This window comes from Ostrinia nubilalis, chromosome Z (assembly GCF_963855985.1).
Source record: "Ostrinia nubilalis chromosome Z, ilOstNubi1.1, whole genome shotgun sequence".
NCBI classification, from domain to species: domain Eukaryota; kingdom Metazoa; phylum Arthropoda; class Insecta; order Lepidoptera; family Crambidae; genus Ostrinia; species Ostrinia nubilalis.
The window spans coordinates 16,093,651-16,113,278 of record NC_087119.1 but is presented as its reverse complement, the minus strand read 5'-3'; the positions used below and the strand labels follow the sequence as shown (position 1 = coordinate 16,113,278).

The window sequence follows — 19,628 nt, the reverse complement described above, 5'->3', positions numbered from 1 at the left end:
ATTAGTGTATTTTTGATCAAAGACAATTAAAATTGTTAGAAGCAGAAGTTACGAGTATTGTTTTCTTTTAACTTTTATAAACTTCTGCAAATTTTCAGAATTTTATATTTTGATTTAATGAACGTGTTCTATCTAATTTCGACGTAACCAATATCGTGAAGGAAGATCTAGTGAAGTTACAAAAAGTCTTTTGATCATACTACTACGCTCTACGTTGACTTAAAATGGGTAAAAGATGTCACTTTTCTTCATACTTGCTCGAAGTTGTCACCATTCGTCGTACCTTTTGTGATGATGGTCATCCAGCGTATCTTTTGAGACAATGTTATTTACTATCAGCAGAGTGCATGTAATAAACACGCGTGTGCTTTATTGCCGCCGCGTGTTAGCCTGTCCGGCACGTATGAAAGCTTTTAACCAAACCAACCGCATTTCTTTTACCTCACTCCGTGTAGTGACGATGTCTACGAAAATAGAATCCTGACGTGGACACCGGGGTGAGGTAGCCAAAATTATGATACGCGCATAAAGGTCATTGTCTCACTCTGACCAACTTTTTAACAAACGTAGTTAAGTAAGTTGTCAAAATAGAATTAAAAACTCAGATAGCCTAACTTTTAATAAAGTTGTGATTGAAATGCCCTTTTTGCACTCCACCTTACTACCAAAATAACTTTCTTTATCAACCCAAAATTGCTATTAACTTTTTTTACTTACTCTACGTGACGTTTGGCGTGGAGGTATTTTTGTTACGAAGGTCGAAGAAATTATTAACTTTGTTTATGAACAAATAACTCCGATTGTTATAACTTTGAAGTTCAAAGGTTTATTTCGTGAAGCTATGGAAAAGGTGTTTTTGAAGTTTCGCATTTTTTGGACAGGTAGGTATTTCGTTAGTTCTGAAAATGAATTAATATAATATATTCAATGCCTTTGTAACGTAAAAAAAAATGTTACGCAAACTAAATAATCGAAAGAAAATAATGATGTTACATGACATTTATGGCAAGGTTCTTCCTTTGCCCGCGGCTTCGTTCAGGTGGATATCATAGTAGAAGGAATATCACATATCCCTCGGGAACGGTATTTCGTGAGAAAAACACCTGTTTTATTGAAGAGTAGGTTTGCAGTAAGTACTTATTATTAATATACGAGTGCTTAAGTTTGAGAATCGGATCACAAGGTTTTCAATTACCCTAGAAACATTAATCATGTAAGTACTACCTACCTATTTTTGAGCGATCTGACTTCTTCTTAATTATTATAAGTTTCATATGCATAACGAAATAAACTAATACCAAATAATTAAAATATTATAGCTACCATTCACTTCTAATTAATAAAGCCCTTTCAGTTTAGTTAAACTTGTTCGGTGAAATAAGCAAGACCATCAATAAAAATGCTGAAACTAAATAAAGTTGCAGAAGTTATTGATTGGTGTGTAATATTATTTCGATATTCCAGTGAACGTGTTGTGAATTTTCTTTCATCGATCAGTGTCGAAAGTTGTTCATCGTGCTTACCTCCAGTTTTCTGCCAAAGGAGATAAAATCCGCAGAAACGTCTATTTATACTCCTTCGTGAATTTATTGTACCTACCAAATTGACACTACACTGAAGTTTCCAAGGTTAACAATATTGAATACGAAAATTCTCGTAAAGTTACAGTCTTCTTTTACAATAATATTTTCTTACTCTCTGCGTATTGAATTACCTACGTACGGGAATCATAAAACATATAAAATAAATGTACAAAAGCTCCTCGAGAAAAAGAACACGCAGTTCTTTTTGTATACTGAAATAGATTTTAGCACTCGCATGTGAAGTGTAATAATAAAGTGTGGATGTGTATCATAATTGTTTTGATGATAAAATCCTCTTGAATCAACGAGCTTTTGTTTTGATAGGTATCCGTCCAGCATTCCTCATTGATAATAATAAAAACACCGACGCGTACATTCATGATAATATTGTTACACCTAAGTTCTGATGCATTTATTGCAAGCTGATAAATCAATTTGATGACTAATTTGGAACAGTAGTTGGGAACTCGACTAGGGCGCCAATGATCGCTGATTGACCGCGGCACAAAACATATTTTTGTGTGCATTATCTTAACTGTTTTCTAAGGAAACAAACATTATTTATTCCTTGGTTACCACAAGAAAAGCTTCGCTTAGTTGGCTGCCGTGAAAATAATAAGTATAAGCAAGTTTCCTGCGACTCTACAAATCAGATTTTCTATTGTTGCCATTATTTTACTGAGTAAAATTTCTTATAACGGTAGATGTAAAGATTGTTATTGTTTAAACTTTGACCCTTCATATCGTTTTCTCATACTTTCAGCACTAAATTAATATACAATATTCAGCAGACAATTTGCGATGATATCACGTATAAAACGAAAGCAATAGAGCTGAAAGTCGCGAACGTAGTTTTACCTGAGCGTTCGGTTCTTTGTACAAGTATAGGAATATCTTGTCGATCTCTGGCGGCGGTCCAAGGTCTCAGTGCTGTGTCCACTCAATGGATTCTCAGATCTTATAAAATAATGTCATACCCATATAAATGGGAATGGTCGTCATTATTTCTATTTTCAGTTTCAATACTTTTAGGAAAAAAATGTATCATTTTAATAAATAAGTAAGTAGGTAGTTGTGTCTCAAACGTCCCTTCCCAAATGAATTTAGCAAAGGTTTAGTATAAACATATAAGAGTCAAATCTTATTGAAACAGTGCAGTTTCTATTCTGGCAAAGGAGTTTGAAAGTTAAAGGCAATTTAAGTAAGTAGGTATTTATCTATACATATTTACGGTCACTATTTTAAACTCATTTGTGTATACGAACTTGATTATACATTATTATCTCATTTTAGTGCATTAAAGATTGAACATAAATTGCTTGCACTTCCTTGCAATAAATTCAAATGCTTACTTATTTATTGTATGTTTATGAAAGAGCTAAATTAATTTAAACTTCGCGATTTCAGATGCGGTTTACGTTCTCATTAAGACAATTGTCTCGTGCAAAGTTTGTAATTTAGACGAATTGTCCCGAGCAGTATGCATGCGGGACGCCGGGTCGATGTTGTTTTAGGCTGGGTTGCACCATTTAACTTTAACTTTAACAAACGTCAAAACTCTGTCAAACTCCATACAAAAAGCACCGGTTATCGTCATAGTTACCGTTATATTAGATGGTGCAACTCACCCTTAGTATGTGCCAGAAAATTAGACCGATGTTATTTTTCGGCCAATGTGCGAGGTTCCGTAAACCAGTGAAGCTCTTGTACTGTGGCGGAGACCCACATTAATTAGGTGCGTGTCATCTCCCACACCGCCCTGACCCTCTTTATCTCCTCTTTGTAAAGTGTCACTTGCCCGCACCTCCTCACCCTTTTCCTTCCGATGCTATTTTGATTCCGTCGCGAATCGTGGACATTCTATTTTTCAATATCGCCGATGCGTAATAAGGGTTTGGAAATATCGTTCAGGAATAAAGACAGTACGTGACGGCGCCGAGACGTTGACGTGGTGACGTTTGTGCCTGAATCGCGGAATTAATAATGATTATGATGACGTCCAAAAATCCATTATTTTGGAACACATCATGACGTTCACAAGCTAGTCCGTTAAGATCAAATTTTGATGTGGGTGACTATAAATAGGTATTGATCAAGAATAAATTTTCAGGCTATATCTAATCAAGTCAAAGAGAAGCCTCGTTCACCACCTCCGAGTAAAGTGTCAAGTAGGCTACTCGTTGCTTGAAGTCACGAGTCTTGAATGACACTGACAAAACTTTGGTGCACTACTAATCAGAAAGTACCTGTACTATACTGTACGTACATACATTAATTTATTTTAAAACTGTTAAGATCGTCGTTCTGCCTCCTTCCTAAAGTTGCTGTGCCGTAACTGGGTCCACATTGTATAACTGCCTAAATTGTAAGACCTAATGTGAATGTGCTAATGTGGTTATGCAATAAACGATTGAGTACCTATTGAAGTATGTACTCAAAACTTTACTCAGAGATCGTGAAAGAAGCCCTTCATATTTTGTCGGCCGTTTGATGTAGTGGTTCGGAACGGACCACTATACCGAGAGGTCCCGGGTTCGATTCCCGGCCGGGCAGAAACTGAAATGATGAATTTTAATTTCTGTGATGGGTCTGGGTGTTACTTACTATACTACTATTTATATTTACAAAAAAAAGGTATTTAAGTATGTTGTCTAGTACCCATAGTACAAGCTTTGCTTAGTTTAGGACTAGTGTAAAATGTCCAAGGATATAATTTGTTTATTTATATTGAAAAATATACATATCTACGTATAAATTGATAAGTCAGGTTTCGAGTATTAGGTACTGGTATACTTAACTACATTTTTTCCACAGAGCCAGGCCATGAGGATCGTGCGCACAGTGGGGCAAGCCTTCGAAGTGTGCCACAAAATCCAGCAGACTAATACACCAGACCAGCCGGCTCCATCCACCTCGTCTGCTGTCGATGAGCTGGTGCCCACTGATCTCGCCAGTGAAGCTGCACCATCCAAAGGTCAGTTTCATGGTATAACCAATACTTGCCCGTGACCCCACCACGGTTCTATATTGGCTCACATAAAATTCTAAGTCCTATTCTTTGTCTTACTACCGATTTGTGTTCATAATAATCTCTCTTCATAATTTTATTTTTCATACTTTTTTTATTCATACATTTTTATTACTACCAACGGAGCTCATAACAGTTAGTAATCATAATTTTTTTATCAATACTGTTACTGCCAAGAACCATTTAAAATACATAATTTTTATTTTCAGATATTTTTTATTCATAACATTCATTGATCATATTGTTTTAATTAATATTGTTGTTACTAAGAACATAATTCAACTCATAATGTTGTTGTTCAGAATAATTTACTTTATAACAGACATACTCGTATCTTAAAAAAAATCATATATAATTTAATAAAGTAGATAAGCATGCAGAGCATGCAGCATGCATTGGTATCTCCTCGTCTCCGGCGCTGCGGGATGTGCAGCCCTTCCGCCCTTGCGTAACGAGGCTCAGGCACCCACGCTTGCTTCCGCAGCTTCGGCTTTTTGGATCGCCATCGGCGCCTTCGGCGCCTTGGCGACCAGCCTCAGCCGCTCCAGCTCACCCGGGCGCCTGAGCCTCGTTACGCAAGGGCGGAGGCTGCCCTCCCTCCGCGCCTCCGGCTTTTAAATTACACTCTAGGGGTAGGGCAGACAAGACTACGTGGAGTCGGTTTTGCAGCGATTCGTTTCTGTCACGTTAGTTTTGTGGCACAAAATATTGCCTGTTTTGGACCATTTCAAATTAATTTAATGTTAAAATACTATTTAATACGAATATAGACAATAGACATCATGATTTTCAATAATATGGATAAATACACTTATGAGTAATAAATTTATGAAAACAAATATTAGGATACATCACATTTATGAATATTATAGTTATTTATTTGAATGATTATGAGTTTCGATCATTAGTATAGAAAAATATATAAAAACAAATATTAGTAAAAACTAACGGTCTTATTCATAATAAAATGCTAATATAGGTTTAAAACCTACATTAGCTAAAACGTTTGATAGGCTTAAAACACTCTTATAAACCTCTGATAAAAAACGTTATTCATAATCGTTTATAAACCTTTGATAACTAAAACAGATTTTAATATTTTCTTTCCACAGACTATACAAAAAGAATGAACGAAAACAGCTTTTTTGGTGATTTAACTTGATGGACCATGTAAAATCATAGACAAATCGCAGAAAAAAAAAACAAAAAATTGGCAGCTGTGACGTTTTACTTACTGACATTGACATTTGGCACGAAAATTTAATAAAGTTTTCGGTTTTTTCGATCAACTCCCAAGTTTTATCAAACTTTTATAAAACTTGGGATTGTATGTTCTGGATTCTGTACCTCTTACCCTGTACTCTGCAATAAGCTCTTACGACGACCCGGCTAGTTACATCGGATACTAATAAATTATGTCCATGACGAAGGAGAACAGACCGCCTAAAAGGCAACGATCAGAAAACTGGTTGGAGGAAGATAAGGTAGTACTTATTTTTAGCCTGATAAAGTGCCTACTAATTTTTGTAGCATGGTTTTATTTATGTTTGACGCCTAGTGTTTGCTTTTCAGTATTTGCTGAAAGAGTTGGTGAAAGAAAGAGTAAATGCAATCGAAAATAAAAATACAGACACTAACACGAATAAACGGAAGGTTGCGGCTTGGGCTGATTTACAAACAACGTTGGTACATCTTTTGATTTCTGCCTTCAATATAAAATTTTGCCTTTACCTGTAATTCAAAATCCTGTCATTTCTTTTTCAGGTTTAATTCAATGTGCGCTGGTATGAACCGCTCCATTACCCAGTTAAAATCGCAATGGAGCCTCATAAAAATCAGTGCGAAGAAAGACAAGACCATTGCTAGGCAGGCTCAAATTAAAACTGGCGGTGGTCCACCATTATCAGTGCCTGACGATAGGGCTGATGATATAGCATCTTGGTTGCCCAATGAATTTGTAGTCGATGTTAACAGATTTGACTCGGACTCAAATAAAAGTGAATTAATTAACATTCAAGAGGAGGAATCAACTCAAAATACGCAAGATCAGGAATTGATAAATAATGAAGAAATCCAATATGAATTGGTGGTACTTGATGAAGAAATAGAAGATACACATGCTTGTACTACTAGAGGCATATTGGAAGATAAAGAAAATAAAAAAGTAGAGGCAAAAGAAAATAAAGCAAAACCTAATTTTAAAGCACCAGCAATCAAAAAAAAAAGGAAACTGTTAAACAAAGAAGGCTTAATTGATTTAAGCAAAGTTAGGATTTCCGAAATTGCAGAAACAGAATCAAAATGCCGGATTGAACTGCATGAAGTTCAAATGGAAAACGAACGGAAGAAAGGGAGAAACTTGGATCTTGAGCATCAATTATTACAGGAAAAACTTAAATATTACACTCACATTAATAAAGAATAATAAGTCTTTTGATGTTAAAGTTTTTCAAGTACTAACAGATTCTAAATAATAAGTTAGTTCCTCCCTTACTTCTGTTTGTTTTTAATTTGTATTTTATGCAGTTCCAATCCGCATTTTGATTGTGTTTCTGCAATATATTTAGACGGCTATGAATATGTTTACTAGTCATAACTTAATAAGAGTTTGAGATTACTATTAACTAGCTGTTGCCCACGACTCCGCCTGCGTAGACTACTATTTCTGTAACCTACAGGATCTGTGCATTTTTCCAGGATAAAAAGAAGCCTATATGTTATTCGAGACTATATAATCTATCTGTTTTAGCAATTTATTTGTTTATAAGAATTGAACTGTGATTTTTAGTAAGTAAGTTTAATAATTGTACTTAAATTAGTGATATAAAGTAAATACACATATGCCTAGTCACAAACATTCGCCTTTATAATAATAGTGTAAATTATGGTTATTTTGTTTTAAATGTAGAAGGTTGATAACCTCCGAATAGAAACGTTTATACTTAAGCAATTTCTTTGTTTTAAAGAATTGAACTGTGATTTTTAATAAGTAAGTTTGTTGAAACTAATTGTACTTAAATTAGTGATATAAAGTAATTTGTTTTGAATTTTTGCAGAATAATTGCTTTTTTAAAGAGAACTACAGGTTTTGTTTTTGTGATAGTAACAAATTGGACTGAAAATTGAAATACAGGTATTTTTCAATCAAATATTCTTTTTATTTTCATTAAGATGCCAGGAACAGTATCTGAAAAATTAAAATACAACATTTTCATGAACTCAAATGACATTACATAAAAGTAAATCGTTGGAATTTATCAAAATGTATTTTAGTACCATTCAAAAATGTTGATTTATAAAATTTTGTAGTATCAACTGCGACCTACGCCTCAACAATGAAGGTCGGTTGTCGTGAACACTGTTCTCCGTCGAAAGTTGCGGAGTTACAGGGACCTGCTCCATATGTTGTTCTGAAAAATATTATGAATTTGTCAACATTTTGTCATAAAGATTTGTATTCCTTATGTACAGTCAAATTGATAACATTTACCTAACAATGTGTCATTCATATCAATGGCTATATTATGTAATACAGCCAATGCTATGATCACAGCTTTTCCATTTTGGAGGCTTACTGGTAAGCCATGGAGTAGGCATTGGAACCGCTGCTTCCACACCCCAAAACACCTTTCAACAGTGTTCCTAGTTGAGATGTGAGCATTATTGTATGCTTCTTCTTCTGGACGACTAGGCCTTAAAATAGGTGTAAATAGATATGGCAGAAGAGGGTAGCCCGAATCGCCAATAAGGCGTCCTCTAAACTGCCTATCCTCAAATCGTTGTTTTATATTGCTCTCCATAAAAATTCGACTGTCATGTGTACTGCCTCGCCATCTAGCCACTATATCCATTATTTTGAGGTCAGCATCACAGACAACCTAAAATAAAAAAAACAGTATCCTGTAGGTAATCCATCCAATAATATAGTGTTGAATGTTGCTAAAATTTAGATCATACAAAGTAAAAATTATAGACATTATTAAAACAAATCTTTCTCTGTTGTAAACTGTATAAAATCAAAATATATTTTACCTGAACATTCAGGGAATAATAGCCTTTTCTATTAATATAGTACTGGGCCATGTCACCTCCGGTTTTTTTAATTTTAATGTGGGTGCAATCTATGGCTCCTATCACCCCAGGAAAATTTTTAATTGCTCTAAATTTGGCACTAATTCTTTCCTGCTCTCCTATAGTGATAGGCATTTTGATGAAGGAATTTGCCTTATTCGCGATTGCATGCGCGACTCTGGCGCATATCCGGCTCACTGTCGGCTGACTTAGGCCATGGAGGTCACCAGCATCATCTTGTACCTGAAAATGTATGAAAATAATTATAGCAGCCACGACAAAGGGATAAAATAAAACACTTTTTTGTGCTTACCTCACGACGTCCCCAACATCTTATGGCCACTAAAACTTGCAGTTCAGGACACGTGCCACCACCTCTAGCGCTCTGAACCAGATCATCTTCCACCAAATCTATGATGGTGCGCACTGTGTCCTTATTGAACCTATATTTTATTTTAAAATTTAGGTCCCGCAAATCGAATGGGTTGCTTCGTTGGCGGTAGAGCTTTCTACGTCGCGCTGGGTCGGCATTATTGGCTAAATGCACAATTGCATTTATAGCATTCATTTTCACAAGCAAGGATCACAGCAAGGATATTTTGAATAAATAAACCAACGAAGTGACATTCATATGAAATGACATTTATAAAAGTTAGGTTAAAATAGGTTTATTAGAGCTTTAAACAAGGCCCGAGCTCTCGATAACTTATCACACAGATAAAAGAGGATTTTAGCGCTAAATGACGATTATGAATAACAATTTTTATCAAACGTTTTATAAACCTCTAATAAGCATTTGATAAAATGTGAAAAATGATTATCGGTCTTATTCATAATCATTTTTCACATTTTATCAAATGCTTATTAGAGGTTTATAAAACGTTTGATAAAAATTGTTATTCATAATCGTCATTTAGCGCTAAAATCCTCTTTTATCTGTGTGATAAGTTATCGAGAGCTCGGGCCTTGTTTAAAGCTCTAATAAACCTATTTTAACCTAACTTTTATAAATGTCATTTCATATGAATGTCACTTCGTTGGTTTATTTATTCAAAATATCCTTGCTGTGATCCTTGCTTGTGAAAATGAATGCTATAAATGCAATTGTGCATTTAGCCAATAATGCCGACCCAGCGCGACGTAGAAAGCTCTACCGCCAACGAAGCAACCCATTCGATTTGCGGGACCTAAATTTTAAAATAAAATATAGGTTCAATAAGGACACAGTGCGCACCATCATAGATTTGGTGGAAGATGATCTGGTTCAGAGCGCTAGAGGTGGTGGCACGTGTCCTGAACTGCAAGTTTTAGTGGCCATAAGATGTTGGGGACGTCGTGAGGTAAGCACAAAAAAGTGTTTTATTTTATCCCTTTGTCGTGGCTGCTATAATTATTTTCATACATTTTCAGGTACAAGATGATGCTGGTGACCTCCATGGCCTAAGTCAGCCGACAGTGAGCCGGATATGCGCCAGAGTCGCGCATGCAATCGCGAATAAGGCAAATTCCTTCATCAAAATGCCTATCACTATAGGAGAGCAGGAAAGAATTAGTGCCAAATTTAGAGCAATTAAAAATTTTCCTGGGGTGATAGGAGCCATAGATTGCACCCACATTAAAATTAAAAAAACCGGAGGTGACATGGCCCAGTACTATATTAATAGAAAAGGCTATTATTCCCTGAATGTTCAGGTAAAATATATTTTGATTTTATACAGTTTACAACAGAGAAAGATTTGTTTTAATAATGTCTATAATTTTTACTTTGTATGATCTAAATTTTAGCAACATTCAACACTATATTATTGGATGGATTACCTACAGGATACTGTTTTTTTTATTTTAGGTTGTCTGTGATGCTGACCTCAAAATAATGGATATAGTGGCTAGATGGCGAGGCAGTACACATGACAGTCGAATTTTTATGGAGAGCAATATAAAACAACGATTTGAGGATAGGCAGTTTAGAGGACGCCTTATTGGCGATTCGGGCTACCCTCTTCTGCCATATCTATTTACACCTATTTTAAGGCCTAGTCGTCCAGAAGAAGAAGCATACAATAATGCTCACATCTCAACTAGGAACACTGTTGAAAGGTGTTTTGGGGTGTGGAAGCAGCGGTTCCAATGCCTACTCCATGGCTTACCAGTAAGCCTCCAAAATGGAAAAGCTGTGATCATAGCATTGGCTGTATTACATAATATAGCCATTGATATGAATGACACATTGTTAGGTAAATGTTATCAATTTGACTGTACATAAGGAATACAAATCTTTATGACAAAATGTTGACAAATTCATAATATTTTTCAGAACAACATATGGAGCAGGTCCCTGTAACTCCGCAACTTTCGACGGAGAACAGTGTTCACGACAACCGACCTTCATTGTTGAGGCGTAGGTCGCAGTTGATACTACAAAATTTTATAAATCAACATTTTTGAATGGTACTAAAATACATTTTGATAAATTCCAACGATTTACTTTTATGTAATGTCATTTGAGTTCATGAAAATGTTGTATTTTAATTTTTCAGATACTGTTCCTGGCATCTTAATGAAAATAAAAAGAATATTTGATTGAAAAATACCTGTATTTCAATTTTCAGTCCAATTTGTTACTATCACAAAAACAAAACCTGTAGTTCTCTTTAAAAAAGCAATTATTCTGCAAAAATTCAAAACAAATTACTTTATATCACTAATTTAAGTACAATTAGTTTCAACAAACTTACTTATTAAAAATCACAGTTCAATTCTTTAAAACAAAGAAATTGCTTAAGTATAAACGTTTCTATTCGGAGGTTATCAACCTTCTACATTTAAAACAAAATAACCATAATTTACACTATTATTATAAAGGCGAATGTTTGTGACTAGGCATATGTGTATTTACTTTATATCACTAATTTAAGTACAATTATTAAACTTACTTACTAAAAATCACAGTTCAATTCTTATAAACAAATAAATTGCTAAAACAGATAGATTATATAGTCTCGAATAACATATAGGCTTCTTTTTATCCTGGAAAAATGCACAGATCCTGTAGGTTACAGAAATAGTAGTCTACGCAGGCGGAGTCGTGGGCAACAGCTAGTTAATAGTAATCTCAAACTCTTATTAAGTTATGACTAGTAAACATATTCATAGCCGTCTAAATATATTGCAGAAACACAATCAAAATGCGGATTGGAACTGCATAAAATACAAATTAAAAACAAACAGAAGTAAGGGAGGAACTAACTTATTATTTAGAATCTGTTAGTACTTGAAAAACTTTAACATCAAAAGACTTATTATTCTTTATTAATGTGAGTGTAATATTTAAGTTTTTCCTGTAATAATTGATGCTCAAGATCCAAGTTTCTCCCTTTCTTCCGTTCGTTTTCCATTTGAACTTCATGCAGTTCAATCCGGCATTTTGATTCTGTTTCTGCAATTTCGGAAATCCTAACTTTGCTTAAATCAATTAAGCCTTCTTTGTTTAACAGTTTCCTTTTTTTTTTGATTGCTGGTGCTTTAAAATTAGGTTTTGCTTTATTTTCTTTTGCCTCTACTTTTTTATTTTCTTTATCTTCCAATATGCCTCTAGTAGTACAAGCATGTGTATCTTCTATTTCTTCATCAAGTACCACCAATTCATATTGGATTTCTTCATTATTTATCAATTCCTGATCTTGCGTATTTTGAGTTGATTCCTCCTCTTGAATGTTAATTAATTCACTTTTATTTGAGTCCGAGTCAAATCTGTTAACATCGACTACAAATTCATTGGGCAACCAAGATGCTATATCATCAGCCCTATCGTCAGGCACTGATAATGGTGGACCACCGCCAGTTTTAATTTGAGCCTGCCTAGCAATGGTCTTGTCTTTCTTCGCACTGATTTTTATGAGGCTCCATTGCGATTTTAACTGGGTAATGGAGCGGTTCATACCAGCGCACATTGAATTAAACCTGAAAAAGAAATGACAGGATTTTGAATTACAGGTAAAGGCAAAATTTTATATTGAAGGCAGAAATCAAAAGATGTACCAACGTTGTTTGTAAATCAGCCCAAGCCGCAACCTTCCGTTTATTCGTGTTAGTGTCTGTATTTTTATTTTCGATTGCATTTACTCTTTCTTTCACCAACTCTTTCAGCAAATACTGAAAAGCAAACACTAGGCGTCAAACATAAATAAAACCATGCTACAAAAATTAGTAGGCACTTTATCAGGCTAAAAATAAGTACTACCTTATCTTCCTCCAACCAGTTTTCTGATCGTTGCCTTTTAGGCGGTCTGTTCTCCTTCGTCATGGACATAATTAGTATCCGATGTAACTAGCCGGGTCGTCGTAAGAGCTTATTGCAGAGTACAGGGTAAGAGGTACAGAATCCAGAACATACAATCCCAAGTTTTATAAAAGTTTGATAAAACTTGGGAGTTGATCGAAAAAACCGAAAACTTTATTAAATTTTCGTGCCAAATGTCAATGTCAGTAAGTAAAACGTCACAGCTGCCAATTTTTTGTTTTTTTTTTCTGCGATTTGTCTATGATTTTACATGGTCCATCAAGTTAAATCACCAAAAAAGCTGTTTTCGTTCATTCTTTTTGTATAGTCTGTGGAAAGAAAATATTAAACTCTGTTTTAGCTATCAAAGGTTTGTAAACGATTATGAATAACGTTTTTTATCAGAGGTTTATAAGAGTGTTTTAAGCCTATCAAACGTTTTAGCTAATGTAGGTTTTAAACCTATATTAGCATTTTATTATGAATAAGACCGTATGAATAAGACCGTAAGTGTATGATTAGTGATATTATGAATATCAATGATTATGTTTTTAAATATGTAGGTTTTAAATTTTTTATGAAGAATGATCATTATGGTATCAAATTGTATGAGAAATATTTTCGGACCTCCAATGATAGGAATTGAAAAGTTATGTAAGAAAATGCGCTACCCCCCACCACTCAGTCTACTGGGCTTTTGATTATAAGAACCATTAGAAATATAGTTGGTCGTGACCCTACCACTCAGTTCTACTGAGCTATTTCTTTTAGTAAGACCATTGGAAAGACTTTAAATTTTTGTCAAGATCACGGAAAAGAACTTACTCCTGGTATTACTAGTAGGAGGAGTGCATAGGATCACAAGCAATTAAAAGACTTAAACGTCAATTCGTGAATGCAAGATGTATCTTTATTAGCATAGTGTCTTGCTAGATTAGATTGTAGAACTTTGAGATGTTGCATCAAGTGAGCTAGTGCACGAGTATTGGGAAATTCCTATGATACATACAAATAAGTGTTATATCCTAGTTCGGACTGATGCCGCATCTTGCTTCTGATTTCATTTAGTAATAGTGCTCTGAAAAATTTGATTTACCGCTCAACAATGTTTTTTTATTGGCATGCAACTATATCCGTAATCCAAGCAGTGCACTGAGTGGACAATCCAATTTGCTGAGTTGTCACGGCGCTGGTCGCGGCAAACACCCTTGCGGTACTCAGTACTGTTAATCTTCTTATTCATTGCGTAACTGCTGGCGACAGATTGTACAGGCTATTCAAAAAGTAATTTCTTGTCGAGCGAGTTTGAACTGAGCTAATAATTAATTTGTGTTGTAAGCGAATTGTGTCGAATTGCCTTAGCGAATTCTGGTTTCTTTGATTTTTTCATATTTCATTAGCTGTAAGTTATTTATGCTATTAGTTTTCTTAATATTATTAATAACTAAGTAATTGTAATAAAGTATGTAACTATATTCATCAAGCAATTAATAAACTTACGCTGTCTTTTTACCTCTTACTTAAGAAGTAAGTATACAAGTATGTTATAGTCAAACATCGAAGATTCTGCGCTAGGTTTGACTAGTCAAACCTCAGGTCTTATAAGAAGTTGTAGATAAAGTTCGAACTTATAACAGCTTTCGAACACTGATTGATGTTGTCTAAACCTAATATACCAACTTGGACAGTGAAATGCCAACACATTTTCATGAAATCTAAGTTTGAACAATATTTAATAGTTGAATCTCGATCGAAAATAGCAATGAGTTATATTGTTATTTCGTGATTTTTTAAAACACCAGTCAAAGTCTGAAATTGTATTATTTATGCCTACTTATCGAAAACAAGTAATTACGCGACGGCGCAATCGACTTTTGATTATAGCACAAAATAACGGTCTTATTCATAATAAAATGCTAATATAGGTTTAAAACCTACATTAGCTAAAACGTTTGATAGGCTTAAAACACTCTTATAAACCTCTGATAAAAAACGTTATTCATAATCGTTTATAAACCTTTGATAGCTAAAACAGAGTTTAATATTTTCTTTCCACAGACTATACAAAAAGAATGAACGAAAACAGCTTTTTTGGTGATTTAACTTGATGGACCATGTAAAATCATAGACAAATCGCAGAAAAAAAAAACAAAAAATTGGCAGCTGTGACGTTTTACTTACTGACATTGACATTTGGCACGAAAATTTAATAAAGTTTTCGGTTTTTTCGATCAACTCCCAAGTTTTATCAAACTTTTATAAAACTTGGGATTGTATGTTCTGGATTCTGTACCTCTTACCCTGTACTCTGCAATAAGCTCTTACGACGACCCGGCTAGTTACATCGGATACTAATTATGTCCATGACGAAGGAGAACAGACCGCCTAAAAGGCAACGATCAGAAAACTGGTTGGAGGAAGATAAGGTAGTACTTATTTTTAGCCTGATAAAGTGCCTACTAATTTTTGTAGCATGGTTTTATTTATGTTTGACGCCTAGTGTTTGCTTTTCAGTATTTGCTGAAAGAGTTGGTGAAAGAAAGAGTAAATGCAATCGAAAATAAAAATACAGACACTAACACGAATAAACGGAAGGTTGCGGCTTGGGCTGATTTACAAACAACGTTGGTACATCTTTTGATTTCTGCCTTCAATATAAAATTTTGCCTTTACCTGTAATTCAAAATCCTGTCATTTCTTTTTCAGGTTTAATTCAATGTGCGCTGGTATGAACCGCTCCATTACCCAGTTAAAATCGCAATGGAGCCTCATAAAAATCAGTGCGAAGAAAGACAAGACCATTGCTAGGCAGGCTCAAATTAAAACTGGCGGTGGTCCACCATTATCAGTGCCTGACGATAGGGCTGATGATATAGCATCTTGGTTGCCCAATGAATTTGTAGTCGATGTTAACAGATTTGACTCGGACTCAAATAAAAGTGAATTAATTAACATTCAAGAGGAGGAATCAACTCAAAATACGCAAGATCAGGAATTGATAAATAATGAAGAAATCCAATATGAATTGGTGGTACTTGATGAAGAAATAGAAGATACACATGCTTGTACTACTAGAGGCATATTGGAAGATAAAGAAAATAAAAAAGTAGAGGCAAAAGAAAATAAAGCAAAACCTAATTTTAAAGCACCAGCAATCAAAAAAAAAAGGAAACTGTTAAACAAAGAAGGCTTAATTGATTTAAGCAAAGTTAGGATTTCCGAAATTGCAGAAACAGAATCAAAATGCCGGATTGAACTGCATGAAGTTCAAATGGAAAACGAACGGAAGAAAGGGAGAAACTTGGATCTTGAGCATCAATTATTACAGGAAAAACTTAAATATTACACTCACATTAATAAAGAATAATAAGTCTTTTGATGTTAAAGTTTGTGGGGTACGCCCCACGGGTTACTGGAGTTGCGCCTGGGAGTTGTTGAAGGCTCGAAGAAGAAGCGCCCGATGCAGAGATGTCGCCGTCTCTCTCTCGCCGGTGTTCACGTAGCGGGGTAGCGGGGAGGGGGTGTAGTGAAAATAACAACCCCTTATTTCTTGAGTGGGCTTGTACTGGCTGCTGTTGGCTTCTAGGGACTTCTTGTTTCTTAGTTGTTACTTCGTAGCTATCTTCAAGTGGACTGTGTTTTTGGCTCGGACCACCGCTATATTTGGGCCCACCATGCCACTCTCCACTAGTGACGCCTACGCCTCAATCTAACGCCGTATCGCGTGCCTCCGTGCGACAAGGACGGAGCGAGTGCGAGCGAGACGCAATACGGTGTGAGCGAGGGCCGCTAGTGGGAGCGAGACAACAAATGTTTGCTTTTTCTCTCGAAAAGGCAATACCGTAAAGCGATTACGGCTCTATTTCCGATATGTCTGTCTCTGTCCTCCGTCGGAGGGTGAGTACCTATTTTCCTATCTTTTCTAACTACCTATTTTTCCTACCTATATGTCCCTTTCTAAATGAAGCCAACACCAACAACAAGTTAATTTATTTTCATATCCAAATACAATACAATTTACATGTTCAAATATCAAATAACGATTAATTATACACAATTAACAAATACAAAAAATAGACACAAACAATAAACACGATATAAAGACACAAATAAAAGACAATAGAACACAGTACAAACAAAATGACTTGACACAATCTTACTTGAATGTGAAGCTCAAGAAGTTGATAGCGACATACAACAGAACACTATACAATTCAAAAAATGACAGATAAAGATAACAATTGCCTACTTTTCTGGCCTAGCTTATCTTTATTGCACAAACAACATACATCTCTGTGTCTATTTCTAACGCTATTTCTTTATACATTGCAGGGTCTATTATAAGCTACGAAACGAATACAAAATACATTTATTTATATTTACATCTATTACGAACGTTCTGTACATTCTCCCGCCGTGCGTCGTGGTGAAGCCTCGTAGCCGCGACGCATCACTCCGTGGGAAGAACGTTCGCAGGCTCTGCCGTCGACTGCAGCACCACCAGCTTCTTTGTAGGTCGCCGTAGTGTGCCGCCCTTGGTCTGCACGTCCACTGCTCGCACGATGTCATCGGGGCCGGGGTACGTAGCCACGATTCTCCCCAGCGGCCAGGTGTTGCGAGGCAGCGTGTTGTCGGCGATCAGGACGACGTCTCCCAGCTGGACTGCAGGGCCCTTCCCATGGGGCTCCCGCCGGTGCTGTAGCTCGGGCAGGTACTCTCGAAGCCATCTCGCCCAAAACATGTCGGCGAGGCGCTGCGCCGTCCGCCAACTCGCCTTGCCCAGGAGGTCTTGCGGGGAGGTCTCTCCCGCCGGTGGTGCGTGGGCTGGCCCCAACAGCAGGAAGTGGTTGGGGGTCAGCGTCTCCGGGTCTTGCGGGTCGACAGAGACGTGGGTGAGCGGACGGCTGTTCACCGTCATCTCAACCTCGGCGAGCAGGGTGGCGAGGGTCTCCTCGCTTGTCGGTCGGCTGTCCATCACGGCCGACAGGGCCGTCTTGACGGACCTCACTAAACGCTCCCACGCTCCGCCCATGAAAGGAGCGCCGGGAGGGATGAAGCGCCAGGTTATCCTCCGCTTGGCCGCTTCCTCTTCTGTAGCGTTGTCGATGGCGCGCCGGAGCTCTCTCTCGGCGCCGTGGAGATTGGTCCCGTTGTCGGACCAGATGGTTCTGGGACAGCCTCGTCTCGCGACGAACCGCCGCAGTGCCATCACCGCGGAGTCGGTGGTGAGTGATGCCGCCATCTCAAGGTGGACCGCACGCGTCGTGAGACACGTGAACAGGGCCACGTAGGTCTTCTTGGTGGCTCTCCCCACGGTGGTGAGCAGCGGCCCGAAGTAGTCGACGCCCGTGAAGGTGAAGGCGCGCTGATGGTGCGCGAGCCGACCGGCGGGATGGTCCCCGGTCGGGGGCGCAGGCGGCGCCCACCGTCGTCGGCGGCACGGCGTACACTGGTGCACGATGCTGCGTGCCGTCGGCCGAAGTCCCAGGATGTGGAACCTCTGCCGGCACTGGTTGATGGTGGCCTCCACACCCTGGTGGTGACCGCTGCGATGCACGTGCCCGATGTACAGCCTCGCGATGTGGTGACGGCCGTCTAGGACAGGCGGCCGCTTTACCGCCTCTGGGACGTCTTCGGCTGCAGCTATACGGGTTTTGATGGTCAATAACCCGTCAACCAACTCCACCGCGATCTTGAATAACTTGCTATCTCGATTGACGCGTCGATGCTGAGACAGACAGTGGATCTCTTCCCTGAAACTGTCTTCCTGGCACGCGCGCACTATTAACTCTTCAGCCCGGATGAGGAGCTCTGCCGGGAGGGCCACGAACTTGTCTTCAGTCTGCTGTATTTCCTTCTTGTGACCGCGCCCTCTGGTGTCTCGTGACTGCGGCTTCCTCCAGGTGGGGTCTGCCACCTTGTTGGCCCGCGTCCGTGCGTAAGCAGCCTGCTTCGTTGTCGGCCTGCATCTGTCAACAAATTGCAGGACGCGAGCGGTGGTTCGCACGAACCTCTCCCACCTGGAGAACCGGTCGCACTGCGGGATCACTTCTAGCAGTTTTGTGGCTCTCCTGTCTATCAAATTTGCTCTTTCCTCCCCGGTGTCTTGCTGAATTTTCCTTTCTTCGGTTGGCCAGGTCGCTGGGTCGTCCCGCAGAAAACTGGGCCCGTTGAACCATCGATGTTCACTGTCGAAGTCCCTGGGCACGTCGCGCGTTCCGTCGTCCGCGACGTTCATCTTGGTGGGCACCCAGCGCCATTCCTCTATCTTGGTGTTTTCTTCAATTTCTGCTATACGGTGCGCCACAAACGGTTTGTAGGACCGTGCGCCCGTTCGTAGCCACGTGAGGACCGTTCGGCTGTCCGTCCAGAACGTCCTTGTTGTCGGCTTTCGGTCGTGTTCTTCAAGGACGCAGCTCGCCATCCGCGTACCCATAACTGCGGCCTGCAGCTCCAGGCGGGGAATCGAGGTGGTCTTCAGCGGCGCGACCCGGCTCTTAGCCAGGACCAGTGTCGTGTGCGCCCGTCCGTCGTTGTCTTCCACCCGCCAGTAGAGGGCGGCGGCGTAGGCGGTTTCGCTGGCGTCGACGAATACGTGTAATTGGAGATTGTCGCCTTGAGTGAAGTGAGGGTAGCACCGGGGTATCTCGATGGCACGGAGGGCTTC

General features: G+C 38.2%; 3 protein-coding genes across 5 annotated transcripts in view; 2 read left to right on the top strand and 1 right to left on the bottom strand.

Moving 5' to 3' along the window:
- Positions 1–19,628, top strand: part of LOC135086501 (capon-like protein) — a 184,062-nt gene that overhangs the window by 125,012 nt on the left and 39,422 nt on the right. For both annotated transcript variants that reach the window (XM_063981223.1, XM_063981222.1), the window contains one exon: positions 4,398–4,557. In XM_063981223.1, coding sequence (XP_063837293.1) covers positions 4,398–4,557 — 160 coding nt within the window. The remainder of the gene's footprint in view (positions 1–4,397; positions 4,558–19,628) is intronic.
- LOC135086510 (putative nuclease HARBI1) lies at positions 7,762–9,497 on the bottom strand. 2 transcript variants are annotated; one of them, XM_063981237.1, is made up of 5 exons: positions 8,996–9,497; positions 8,644–8,925; positions 8,102–8,489; positions 7,888–8,021; positions 7,762–7,798 (listed from the first exon to the last, which is right to left on the bottom strand). In XM_063981237.1, exons 1-4 carry the CDS (start codon positions 9,248–9,250, stop codon positions 7,891–7,893), a joined length of 1,056 nt encoding a protein of 351 aa, XP_063837307.1. In that variant the 5' UTR covers positions 9,251–9,497; the 3' UTR covers positions 7,762–7,798; positions 7,888–7,890. The 2 variants fall into 2 exon arrangements, with proteins under 2 accessions (XP_063837307.1, XP_063837306.1); XM_063981236.1 differs by having other exon boundaries at positions 7,791–8,021.
- Positions 9,505–11,256, top strand: LOC135086513 (putative nuclease HARBI1). Its single transcript, XM_063981241.1, has 5 exons — positions 9,505–10,022; positions 10,093–10,374; positions 10,529–10,916; positions 10,997–11,130; positions 11,220–11,256. The coding sequence occupies exons 1-4, from the start codon at positions 9,768–9,770 to the stop codon at positions 11,125–11,127; spliced, it is 1,056 nt and encodes a 351-aa protein (XP_063837311.1). The 5' UTR covers positions 9,505–9,767; the 3' UTR covers positions 11,128–11,130; positions 11,220–11,256.

Excerpts from the sequence above, each read along its gene's own strand:
- LOC135086513 (XM_063981241.1), top strand. The coding sequence starts at position 9,768 with ATGAATGCTATAAATGCAATTGTGCATTTAGCCAATAATGCCGACCCA. Across the intron at positions 10,023-10,092 it reads GATGTTGGGGACGTCGTGAG|GTACAAGATGATGCTGGTGA; the intron begins GTAAGCACAAAA and ends ATACATTTTCAG. Across the intron at positions 10,375-10,528 it reads ATTATTCCCTGAATGTTCAG|GTTGTCTGTGATGCTGACCT; the intron begins GTAAAATATATT and ends TTTTTATTTTAG.
- LOC135086510 (XM_063981237.1), bottom strand. The coding sequence starts at position 9,250 with ATGAATGCTATAAATGCAATTGTGCATTTAGCCAATAATGCCGACCCA. Across the intron at positions 8,490-8,643 it reads ATTATTCCCTGAATGTTCAG|GTTGTCTGTGATGCTGACCT; the intron begins GTAAAATATATT and ends TTTTTATTTTAG. Across the intron at positions 8,022-8,101 it reads TATGAATGACACATTGTTAG|AACAACATATGGAGCAGGTC; the intron begins GTAAATGTTATC and ends AATATTTTTCAG.